Source organism: Notolepis coatsorum, assembly GCF_963971535.1.
Source record: "Notolepis coatsorum genome assembly, chromosome: 2".
Taxonomy (NCBI): domain Eukaryota; kingdom Metazoa; phylum Chordata; class Actinopteri; order Aulopiformes; family Paralepididae; genus Notolepis; species Notolepis coatsorum.
This window is the reverse complement of record NC_140166.1, coordinates 56,832,272-56,845,636: the sequence shown is the minus strand read 5'-3', so window position 1 is coordinate 56,845,636 and position 13,365 is coordinate 56,832,272. Positions and strand designations below refer to the sequence as shown.

General features: G+C 45.5%; 1 protein-coding gene across 1 annotated transcript in view; it reads right to left on the bottom strand.

The window, feature by feature from the left end:
- Positions 1 to 11,476, bottom strand: part of LOC311223154 (calretinin-like) — a gene marked incomplete at both ends in the record, with an annotated part of 60,274 nt that extends 48,798 nt beyond the window's left edge. The window contains one exon of the mRNA XM_084307911.1: positions 11,392 to 11,476. Within this exon, the coding sequence (XP_084164037.1) occupies positions 11,392 to 11,476 (85 nt within the window). The remainder of the gene's footprint in view (positions 1 to 11,391) is intronic.
- Between the last annotated feature and the right edge of the window lie 1,889 nt (positions 11,477 to 13,365).

Sequence of the window (13,365 nt, the reverse complement as noted above, 5' to 3'; positions counted from 1 at the left end):
TGGTTTCAGCTGTCTGTCCTGACTGTGGTGGTTTCAGCTGTCCTGACTGTGATGGTTTCAGCTGTCTGTCCTGACTGTGATGGTTTCAGCTGTCCTGACTGTGATGGTTTCAGCTGTCTGTCCTGACTGTGGTGGTTTCAGCTGTCCTGACTGTGATGGTTTCAGCTGTCTGTCCTGACTGTGATGGTTTCAGCTGTCAGTCCTGACTGTGGTGGTTTCAGCTGTCTGTCCTAACTGTGGTGGTTTCAACTGTCTGTCCTGACTGTGATGGTTTCAGCTGTCCTGACTGTGGTGGTTTCAGCTGTCTGTCCTGACTGTGGTGGTTTCAGCTGTCTGTCCTGACTGTGATGGTTTCAGATGTCTGTCCTGACTGTGGTGGTTTCAGCTGTCTGTCCTGACTGTGATGGTTTCAGCTGTCCTGACTGTGATGGTTTCAGCTGTCCTGACTGTGGTGGTTTCAGCTGTCTGTCCTGACTGTGATGGTTTCAGATGTCTGTCCTGACTGTGGTGGTTTCATCTGTCTGTCCTGACTGTGATGGTTTCAGCTGTCCTGACTGTGATGGTTTCAGCTGTCCTGACTGTGATGGTTTCAGCTGTCTGTCCTGACTGTGGTGGTTTCAGATGTCTGTCCTGACTGTGATGGTTTCAGCTGTCCTGACTGTGATGGTTTCAGCTGTCCTGACTGTGATGGTTTCAGCTGTCTGTCCTGACTGTGATGGTTTCATCTGTCCTGACTGTGATGGTTTCAGCTGTCCTGACTGTGATGGTTTCAGCTGTCCTGACTGTGGTGGTTTCAGCTGTCCTGACTGTGATGGTTTCAGCTGTCAGTCCTGACTGTGGTGGTTTCAGCTGTCTGTCCTAACTGTGGTGGTTTCAGCTGTCTGTCCTGACTGTGGTGGTTTCAGCTGTCCTGACTGTGATGGTTTCAGCTGTCTGTCCTGACTGTGGTGGTTTCAGCTGTCCTGACTGTGATGGTTTCAGCTGTCTGTCCTGACTGTGATGGTTTCAGCTGTCCTGACTGTGATGGTTTCAGCTGTCTGTCCTGACTGTGGTGGTTTCAGCTGTCCTGACTGTGATGGTTTCAGCTGTCTGTCCTGACTGTGATGGTTTCAGCTGTCAGTCCTGACTGTGGTGGTTTCAGCTGTCTGTCCTAACTGTGGTGGTTTCAACTGTCTGTCCTGACTGTGATGGTTTCAGCTGTCCTGACTGTGGTGGTTTCAGCTGTCTGTCCTGACTGTGGTGGTTTCAGCTGTCTGTCCTGACTGTGATGGTTTCAGATGTCTGTCCTGACTGTGGTGGTTTCAGCTGTCTGTCCTGACTGTGATGGTTTCAGCTGTCCTGACTGTGATGGTTTCAGCTGTCCTGACTGTGGTGGTTTCAGCTGTCTGTCCTGACTGTGATGGTTTCAGATGTCTGTCCTGACTGTGGTGGTTTCATCTGTCTGTCCTGACTGTGATGGTTTCAGCTGTCCTGACTGTGATGGTTTCAGCTGTCCTGACTGTGATGGTTTCAGCTGTCTGTCCTGACTGTGATGGTTTCATCTGTCCTGACTGTGATGGTTTCAGCTGTCCTGACTGTGATGGTTTCAGCTGTCCTGACTGTGATGGTTTCAGCTGTCTGTCCTGACTGTGATGGTTTCAGCTATCCTGACTGTGATGGTTTCAGCTGTCTGTCCTGACTGTGATGGTTTCAGCTGTCTGTCCCGACTGTGATGGTTTCAGCTGTCTGTCCCGACTGTGATGGTTTCAGCTGTCTGTCCTGACTATGGTGGTTTCAGCTGTCCTGACTGTGATGGTTTTAGCTGTCCTGACTGTGATGGTTTCAGCTGTCCTGACTGTGATGGTTTCAGCTGTCCTGACTGTGGTGGTTTCAGCTGTCTGTCCTGACTGTGATGGTTTCATCTGTCCTGACTGTGATGGTTTCAGCTGTCCTGACTGTGATGGTTTCATCTGTCCTGACTGTGATGGTTTCAGCTGTCCTGACTGTGATGGTTCCAGCTGTCCTGACTGTGATGGTTTCAGCTGTCTGTCCTGACTGTGGTGGTTTTAGCTGTCCTGACTGTGGTGGTTTCAGCTGTCTGTCCTGACTGTGGTGGTTTCAGCTGTCTGTCCTGACTGTGATGGTTTCAGCTGTCTGTCCTGACTGTGATGGTTTCAGCTGTCTGTCCTGACTGTGATGGTTTCAGCTGTCCTGACTGTGGTGGTTTCAGCTGTCCTGACTGTGGTGGTTTCAGCTGTCTGTCCTGACTGTGATGGTTTCATCTGTCCTGACTGTGATGGTTTCAGCTGTCCTGACTGTGATGGTTTCAGCTGTCCTGACTGTGGTGGTTTCAGCTGTCTGTCCTGACTGTGATGGTTTCATCTGTCCTGACTGTGATGGTTTCAGCTGTCCTGACTGTGATGGTTTCATCTGTCCTGACTGTGATGGTTTCAGCTGTCCTGACTGTGGTGGTTTCAGCTGTCTGTCCTGACTGTGGTGGTTTCAGCTGTCTGTCCTGACTGTGATGGTTTCAGATGTCTGTCCTGACTGTGGTGGTTTCAGCTGTCTGTCCTGACTGTGATGGTTTCAGCTGTCCTGACTGTGATGGTTTCAGCTGTCCTGACTGTGGTGGTTTCAGCTGTCTGTCCTGACTGTGATGGTTTCAGATGTCTGTCCTGACTGTGGTGGTTTCATCTGTCTGTCCTGACTGTGATGGTTTCAGCTGTCCTGACTGTGATGGTTTCAGCTGTCCTGACTGTGATGGTTTCAGCTGTCTGTCCTGACTGTGGTGGTTTCAGATGTCTGTCCTGACTGTGATGGTTTCAGCTGTCCTGACTGTGATGGTTTCAGCTGTCCTGACTGTGATGGTTTCAGCTGTCTGTCCTGACTGTGATGGTTTCATCTGTCCTGACTGTGATGGTTTCAGCTGTCCTGACTGTGATGGTTTCAGCTGTCCTGACTGTGATGGTTTCAGCTGTCTGTCCTGACTGTGATGGTTTCAGCTATCCTGACTGTGATGGTTTCAGCTGTCTGTCCTGACTGTGATGGTTTCAGCTGTCTGTCCCGACTGTGATGGTTTCAGCTGTCTGTCCCGACTGTGATGGTTTCAGCTGTCTGTCCTGACTATGGTGGTTTCAGCTGTCCTGACTGTGATGGTTTTAGCTGTCCTGACTGTGATGGTTTCAGCTGTCCTGACTGTGATGGTTTCAGCTGTCCTGACTGTGGTGGTTTCAGCTGTCTGTCCTGACTGTGATGGTTTCATCTGTCCTGACTGTGATGGTTTCAGCTGTCCTGACTGTGATGGTTTCATCTGTCCTGACTGTGATGGTTTCAGCTGTCCTGACTGTGATGGTTCCAGCTGTCCTGACTGTGATGGTTTCAGCTGTCTGTCCTGACTGTGGTGGTTTTAGCTGTCCTGACTGTGGTGGTTTCAGCTGTCTGTCCTGACTGTGGTGGTTTCAGCTGTCTGTCCTGACTGTGATGGTTTCAGCTGTCTGTCCTGACTGTGATGGTTTCAGCTGTCTGTCCTGACTGTGATGGTTTCAGCTGTCCTGACTGTGGTGGTTTCAGCTGTCCTGACTGTGGTGGTTTCAGCTGTCTGTCCTGACTGTGATGGTTTCATCTGTCCTGACTGTGATGGTTTCAGCTGTCCTGACTGTGATGGTTTCAGCTGTCCTGACTGTGGTGGTTTCAGCTGTCTGTCCTGACTGTGATGGTTTCATCTGTCCTGACTGTGATGGTTTCAGCTGTCCTGACTGTGATGGTTTCATCTGTCCTGACTGTGATGGTTTCAGCTGTCCTGACTGTGATGGTTCCAGCTGTCCTGACTGTGATGGTTTCAGCTGTCTGTCCTGACTGTGGTGGTTTCAGCTGTCCTGACTGTGGTGGTTTCAGCTGTCTGTCCTAACTGTGGTGGTTTCAACTGTCTGTCCTGACTGTGATGGTTTCAGCTGTCCTGACTGTGGTGGTTTCAGCTGTCTGTCCTGACTGTGATGGTTTCAGATGTCTGTCCTGACTGTGGTGGTTTCCGCTGTCTGTCCTGACTGTGATGGTTTCAGCTGTCCTGACTGTGATGGTTTCAGCTGTCCTGACTGTGGTGGTTTCAGCTGTCTGTCCTGACTGTGATGGTTTCAGATGTCTGTCCTGACTGTGGTCGTTTCATCTGTCTGTCCTGACTGTGATGGTTTCAGCTGTCCTGACTGTAGGGCTGGGCGATATGGCCTAAATATGATATCACGATATTTTCTGACCTTTCGGCGATACACGATACGCATCACAATGTTTTTCTTTTTTTCCCCAAAATTCATTATGAGGCTTACCAAGACAGTATTTGAGTTTGCAAGCTAACATTAAAGACAAAATAAAATACCCATGCATTTAGCATTTTTATATTATATATTAGATTTAGATTATTGGATTATTAGATTATATATTGCATATATTTAGCAATGAGATATTATATGATTTAGATATGAAATATGATGAATTGAAAATGGGGGACCCTGATGTAAACAAGACGAAAGTCTTTCTCTGGTCTGCATCCTCCAGTCCGCTGTTGACTGTTGTTGTATTGAGCTGTACTGTATTGTACCCATGCTGCAATCTGTTAATAACGTTCTCATTCATTCAGTCGGCAAACAGAATCATTTTGATTGACAGTCGCGTCTGCCAATTACGTCACATCGCTTGCACCCGCCCTGCTGTTCTTAGCACCAATCGGCAAGCGCGTATTCATTTTTTACTTCCGCCATTGGAGAGCTCAATGACAATAACAATGGCAGCGGTAGCTCGCCGCGGCCGACGTTTAGCTTTTAGCTCCGCAGAAGGACTAAACGACTGGAGGCATAATGATTTTACTGCAACGGATGTTATAATAAAAGCCTTTCCATACATCTGTCTGATTGAAAACTTTATTAACAGACCGCAGAATGGGCACAACTGAGTCAGCACGGGCTGAGATATGAACGACTAATGCTTGCTATATCTAGGTCGACCTCGGTCGTTGCTATGTAAATACGCTGATGTTATTGAAAGTGTAACTATATAACGTTAATGCCACAAAACGAATGCCTTTGTTATCATAAGTAGTAACTTTTGATGCAGTAGTGTGTGTGTGTGGGGCGGCGCTGTTCAAAAGTGTCAACGTGTGGACCAGATTGACGCGACACAAGCCTCTTGGGCAAAACATCACGATATCCACGATACGTTTAAAAAGTGTATCGTTAATGAACTGTACCCGATATTTATATAATATCGTCATATCGCCCAGCCCTACCTGACTGTGATGGTTTCAGCTGTCCTGACTGTGATGGTTTCAGCTGTCCTGACTGTGATGGTTTCAGCTGTCTGTCCTGACTGTGATGGTTTCAGCTATCCTGACTGTGATGGTTTCAGCTGTCTGTCCTGACTGTGATGGTTTCAGCTGTCCTGACTGTGGTGGTTTCAGCTGTCTGTCCTGACTGTGGTGGTTTCAGCTGTCCTGACTGTGATGGTTTCAGCTGTCCTGACTGTGATGGTTTCAGCTGTCTGTCCTGACTGTGGTGGTTTCAGCTGTCTGTCCTGACTGTGATGGTTTCAGCTGTCCTGACTGTGATGGTTTCAGCTGTCTGTCCTGACTGTGATGGTTTCATCTGTCCTGACTGTGATGGTTTCAGCTGTCTGTCCTGACTGTGATGGTTTCAGCTGTCCTGACTGTGGTGGTTTCAGCTGTCCTGACTGTGATGGTTTCAGCTGTCCTGGCTGTGATGGTTTCAGCTGTCTGTCCTGACTGTGATGGTTTCAGCTGTCTGTCCTGACTGTGATGGTTTCAGCTCCTGACTGTGATGGTTTCAGCTGTCCTGACTGTGATGGTTTCAGCTCCTGACTGTGATGGTTTCAGCTGTCTGTCCTGACTGTGATGGTTTCAGCTGTCTGTCCTGACTGTGGTGGTTTCAGCTGTCCTGACTGTGATGGTTTCAGCTGTCCTGACTGTGGTGGTTTCAGCTGTCTGTCCTGACTGTGATGGTTTCAGCTCCTGACTGTGATGGTTTCAGTCAGCTGTCCTGACTGTTGGTACTATGAAAAGCCTACACTTGATTCCTGCCATGAATACAGCAAGACATTCATCTTTCTTATCTTTCCTTGAGCCTTTAACCACTGGAACGTGTGTTTATAAAACATAACGGCGCACCTGATCATTTGTCCTTCCCCAGAGACTGACAGAGAATAGTAGAATGTAGAATGTAGAATAGAGTAGTGGGAAAGTGATGTGATGTCTACCCTGACCAGCTGTCTTATTGGTCAAATAGCGAACATTGTAAATACTTCACCTATAAACTAGGGCTGGGCGATTCTTGCTCAAATGTGAATCACAATTTTTCTCTCTAAGAATTGAGATCATGATTCTCACACAATTCTTATTTTTTCAATAAAATCATTTATTGCACTCTTTCTTAAACAGACAACATAACATATCAAAGTGTTTGACTTAAACTTAAACATAACATATATGAAAGTGCTTGACTTAAACTTAAAAGTCTCTTGTAACATACAAAATAACTCAAGTCAGAATCGGCATAATTTAAAAAAGTTAAGTAAAAAGTTAAAAAAAGAATTAAATAAATTAATTAGAAATGAGATTGCATAGGTCTATGAATCGAGATCGCGATTTTATTTCGATTAATTGCCCAGCCCTACTATAAACATAATACTGCTTAGCTGACACAATGTTTGCTGAAAAAAAAACGTCTACTTATAACTTATTGATAAGTCAACTTATAATACGAGTTTCACATGAGCATTTCCTGGTCGTGGACGATAAATTGGTGCTTGATGAAGTAAAAGAAAGTTAATGCTGTGTACTAGAGACAAAAATATTGATTGTAATGGTGTGCAAATATCCATTTATTTTCCAATTATTTTCACCGGACATTATGACCGGAGAGATTAAATATGTCGGACTTCAACAGATTTTGCCGGTTAAAAACCGGTAATTACCGGACAACGGAAACCCTATAAATATCTGATGATGATGAGGATGAACAAGATGACAATGACCAAATGGGCAATAGCAGACATTAAATACTTGACCTACAAACATAAGACTGTTCTGACAGCACAATATTTTAACCTCTTAAGGATTGGGCAAAAATGGGCTAGTATATTTTCTTTTTCCCAAAGTAATTTGTGATTTATTATACGTTATACATATAGCACATGCATGAGTCTGGTCTCTTTGGAAAGGTAACATTCTGGAGTTTCTTACACAATAAGGAAGAATCACTTTGAGTGCTAATGGAATAGAGTAACAGAGGTTTGAACACACTGAAGTAAAAGTTTTGTGTACTCACACATTTCTTTAATTGTTGCCAGATGCCTGTTTTTAAGTTCCAGCTGAGAGGTAGGAGCTGGCAAACATAATGGTTCCATAGCCTGCAGTCTTATGTAGTACAGGTCCAAAGTTTATAAAAATCCCACGGAAAATGACTGTTTTACAAAAGGTCTTTGTAATGTGTGTACCAGTAAACATTCAGCGGGATTATCCAAAATGGCGAGGCTCTCGTCAAAACAATGGACTTCTTCGTCTTCTTCTTGTGTCACCTTCCCCCACTGTCAGCCCCCGCCTGGGATCGTTTTCGGAGCAGACGCTCCTTGGCTACAATGGTGGTCAATCATTTTCGCCGTCAGCGGTGACTCTTCAGCTCAGGGCCAATCACAACCGGACGTGGTCACTCGTCCGAACGGCTTGTCGAATGACGCTCGCCGGAGGTTTCGTCTTGTAACTCGAGAATGGAATCACGCAATAGGTCGAGTGAGGTGCCAATCGAAAGGCGGCAAATTCAACTTTCCAACAATGTATTGGTTGATCGGCGAAAATGCAGCAGACTGACAGCAGTGAGTACAACACTCTGTCACACACAGACAACTCAATCACCCTGAGCATCGGGTCCCCCCAGGGCTGTGTTCTCAGCCCCCTGCTGTACTCACTGTACACACATGACTGTGTGGCCACTGGCCAGGTTCAGCTCCAACTCCATAGTGAAGTTTACGGACGACACATGGTGGTGGTGGGTCTGATCTCTAACAACGATGAGAAGGCCTACCGGGAGGAGGTTGAGGTACTGGAACGCTGGTGCCGGCAGGGCTCCAGACTAACTTTTTTCACCACCGTCCCAGAACCATCCCGAAATACAATTTTAACCGTCCCAAAGTGAATGTAACCGTCCCAAAAATACCAGTGCATACATTTATTTTTTTTAATTAAATTATATAAATTATACTTTTTTTTTTTTTTTTTTATACAGCTACTGTTTTATATATACTGTTTTTTAGTAATAACTAGAAAGTAATGGTATTTATTCAACAACAGGTGATTGATTATGATACTAATACAAATCTATACACTGAGTATGGGGCTGCAGCACTGCAGATATACCCTACTCCAACGATCCACACGGACATTACACGGTGTTGCACTCGTTACCAAGTGGCTCTGCAGATATACCCTACTCAGCTACAAGGCTCCGTTGGAGAGGATCTATTCTGTTGTGATTTTTGCACAATAAATATTCAACATTCTCTTTTGAGACTCCGCCTCAGACTCTTATCATTTGGCACTAAAAGCTAAACATTGTCACCGATATGGCTGTCCGCAACATGTCATTAATTGTGTACGCGAGGTGGTTCAGTGACGACGCTAACATGAGCTAGGTTAGCTAGCATGTAGCTGCAGATGGAAAGACTAACTTTACTGGTGAAAATGTGATTTACGTTGGAATACTCCTTTGCCAACTTGCTGTACTTTGCTTGCAGGTCTGCAGCCATTATTGCTGGATTATGAATAGTCCCAACTTTAGCCAAGGTAACGTTAAGCTAAAACTAGCTCTTCAGCTAATGCTAACACCAGAAATCGAACCCATCAGAGCTCCCCGTCACACTGCTCTGTCGGGAGGATGGCATTTAAGAAAGTATCTGCTGTTAAAATGACAAACAGCATTGACACTTTAATTCACGGTCGGTTAAACACACGTTTGTTTTATAATGCTCACAGCAGACCGCAGTGTTGTTAAATTACGTGGGGATTTAAGTTCCGCAAAAAAAGGTTCCGCACCGTTGCAATCGTACGGTGCACAGCGCGTACTGTACCGGAGGAGAGGTGGGTAGGAACTTGATGCTGGATGAGCGTATTGCTGCGTTGGGAGGCGGAGATAGTCATTGGATTTGGCAAATCACGCTACGTTTAGACTTCAGTGAACTTAGTCAGCACGAGACATTAACCATTTGACAGCAATATATGCGCGCACTGACAGTCGTCCAATTGACATTTCCTGTGAAAAAAAATCCTCTCCGTCCCGGATGCGTCCCAGCAAAGATTTCTGTTCGTCCCAAATCAATATTTGATCGTCCCCGGGACGACGGGACATCGTTAGTCTCGAGCCCTGGGTGCCGGGATAACAGCCTGCTCCTGAACATTGGTAAAACCAAGGAGCTGATCGTGGATTTTAGGAGAATACAGCAGGGGACACACACGCCACTGTGGATAAATGGGGCTATCGCGGACAGGGTGAGCAGTTTTAAGTACCTGGGAGTCCACATCACAGAGGACCTGACATGGTCAACCCACATAGACACAGTAGTAAAGAAGGCGAACCAGCGCCTCTACCACCTGAGACAATTAAGGAAGTTCAAAGTATCAGGGAAGATACTCCAGTCCTTCTACTCCGGAGCTGTAGAGAGCATTCTGACTGGAAACATCACTGCCTGGTATGGAAACAGCACGGCCCAGGACAGGAAGGCCCTACAGAGAGTGGTGCACTCAGCAGAGCGTACCACAGGTATTGCACTACCACCCCTGCAGGACTTATATAACAGGAGGTGCAAATCCAGAGCCTGCAGAATAATGAAGGACCCTCACCACCCCAACAACAGCCTGTTCAAGCTGCTGCGGTCAGGCAAGCGCCTCCGTATACACGCAGCAAGAACAGAGAGACTAAGGCTCAGCTTCTTCCCCCAGGCCATCAGAACACTGAACACTGATCTCTCCACACACAAGCATACATGAACACACACACACACACACATACACACACGCACACACACACAACACAACATTCTGCACTCGCACACACACAAACGCACAACAGGTCACTTTAAACACACAAGAAAATGACACTTTAAGGAAGGAAAAGGACACTTTAAGAAAATAACTTGTTGTGATTGTTGTATAGTATAGTTAGTAACAGCAAGTATAGCATATAGGGACATAGAAGGAAAACTGCACATTGTATAGGAGTGTACATAGGATCCAGTGCCTTTAAGCGATTTATTAACATGTCTATTTACCGTGTCTATTCTAGTTATCTTTTTATTATTATTACTATTACTATTGTTTTATTGCACAATCGTAGCGGGCATGGCCAACCGCATTTCACTGTATGCCCTGGTATGTATGTGATGAATAAAGCTTTGAATCTTGAATCTTGAATATTGTGCACAAACACACACGCGCGCACACTTGTGCACAAACACACACACACACACACACACACACACACACACACATCACTGCTACCACCACCACCATCGTTCCCCGGCTCCCCCCAACCGGACGCAGTGAGCTTTCTGTCAATATGTGCCATTGCAAAAAATACTCAGATTACATTCACATACATGCATGACACACATGACACACACATGACATACATGACACACACATGAAAACATGACACACCCAGATCGTGTAGCCTCCAGTCAATACTGACCTATTCACCCACATACATAATTCACACTTATCAAACACATCTCACTACCATGCATCACACACACACACACACTCACTCTTCTGTATATACCGTATATATACATATATTTACCATATATATATATATATATATATCCATATCTGTCTGAATATACCTGCATATAATCCTTATAACTTTGTATAATAGCATGTACAATAATGCTGTATATATATACATATATATATATATATATATGTATTCTTACCATATATATTTATCCACATCTGTCTGTAGTACATAACTGTATATAATAATTTTTCCATATCTGTACTAGATACTATATCTATAATCTGTACATATCCATTATACCATAGGGTCTTTATACCGTTATAACTGTACACATTAATACTACAACTCTGTACATACATCAGATTAGCACTATTACTCAGTAGTACTAATTTATATATTGTATACCCAGTTTAATCACCTGTACATTGTAACTTTATTGTTACATTTGCACTCTGGTTAAAAAAAAAAAAAAAAAAAAACTACTATACTGTATACTGTACGTCTGTGCTGTTACTTGTATGATGACAATACATTTTATTTTATTCGAATCTAATCGAATTAGTTGATAACTTGATTCCTATAATGACCCGTTCTAAATGTTTATGTTTTTTCCCGGTAAACTGACCGTCTGAGTCGAAGTGCTTCCACACGTCCAGGAACTGCGCCGCGGTCAGCTCCGCGAGGTGCAGGTGGGGAGGCTGGGTGGCCATTTCGTCTCTCTGTCTTCTGGACGAAGTGCGTTGCTTTATTAATCCGGAGTTTCGGTAACTGCTGCTGCTTCACACAACGACCTCTTCTTCAAACTGCCGCTCGGCGCTCAGAGGGGTGCTTTTAAACCCCCCGCGGCGCCTGCGGTTATGCGCCTGGCCTGAGGGGGGCGCCTGAGCTCTGCGTGCTGCTGATTGGAACGATGGGAGAGGAGGAGCCACGTGACGTGACGCTGCTCCATCAGAAGAGATGGCAAATGGGAAATCAAGATTACATGATGCTGCTGCAGTGTGTTCCATCAAACAGACAGTCATGAGAACTAACTGCTCTGTTCATAGGTGTGTGTGTGTGTGTGTGTGTGTGTGTGTGTGTGTGTGTGTGTGTGTGTGTGTGTGTGTGTGTGTGTGTGTGTGTGTGTGCGTGCGTGCGTGCGTGCGTGCGTGCGTGCGTGCGTGTGTGTGTGTGTGTGTGTGTCCCTGTCTCTGTTGAACTGATCACAGACCCCTGTGTGGTTGTGAAGGCCAACATCACAGCACCGCAGGAAGAGACTGTCGAACTGCACAGAGACTCTGCAAGGAGGGTTCTGCTCAGCATGAAGCAGTCTGAGATCAGGCAGCGCTGGTGTGGACTGTGTGTGTGTGTATGAATGAATGAATGAATGAAAACTTTATTAACAGATTGCAGAATGGGTACAGTGCAGTACAGCTCAATACATACAATTGTTAAGGGGATGCAGACCAGAGAAAGACTTTCGTCTTGTTTACACCAGGGTCCCCAATTTCCAATTCATCGTAACATATATGACATACATGACATACAGATAGACAGTACTGCTACATCTATACATTTATGACATACCAGATTTGCAATTACAGTACTGTATTTGTGATACAAAAAGAGTCCAGAAAGAAAAGAGTATATACATTAGGCGTAGAAACTGTACATTGGATTGGGTAGGTGGGGGTGGGACTGTACATTGGAGGTGGTTGGGGGGGGGGGGGGTAGGAGTGGGGGGGGGGGGGTTGGGTAGGAGTGGGGGGGGGGGGGTTGGGTAGGAGGGGTGGGTGGGGACTGTACATTGGAGGTGGTTGGGTGGGTGGGGGGGGGGGGTGGGGGGGGACACTGTACAACTGTACAAACAACACTGTACATTGGATTATTGACAAGACCATACTTGGTAATTTACTGTACATTGGAGGGGGTTGTGTTCGGACATTTACAGGGGCCAGTTTCGAGTTGCAGTCTCCCTTAGGTGTTTTTTGAGAGTGTTTTTGAAAGTGGATAGTGATTCACATTCCTTTACAGCTTTGGGTAGGGCGTTCCACATTGATGTGGCATAATTGCGAACGTGTTTAGTCCCTTGTTTGAGCCGAATCTGGGTTTAACATGATTTGTGGAGCTCCCTCTGGTGTTGTGATCGTGGTATTCACTGACCTTTGGGAAGTATTTAGTCATGTACATGGGTACCTTGGTCGTGTAGTGTATCTTGTAGACCAGGCCCATTGCAAGTTGCTGTACTCTGTCGTCTACTCTAAGCCATCCTAGGTTGTCAAAGTGGGCAGGGGTGAGGTGGGTTCTAGGAGTAAGGTCAAGCAGTAGTCTGACCAGTTTGTTTTGAGATGTTTGTAATTTTGTTTTTAGCGCCTTTGAGGTGCTTTGGTACCATGAGGTGCAAGCATAGTCGTAGTACCCTTGAATGAGTGCTCCTGCTAGAGTCTTCAGGGTATTCTTGTTTACCAGTGAGGAGATCCGGTACAAGAAACGAGTTCGTTGGTTGACTTTTTTTATTACATTGGATGCCATTTTGTCACAGGAAAGATTTGCCTCTAGGATGGAACCCAGGTAGGTAATATCTTCTTTCCTTGTGACAATATTGTCACCCACTGTAACT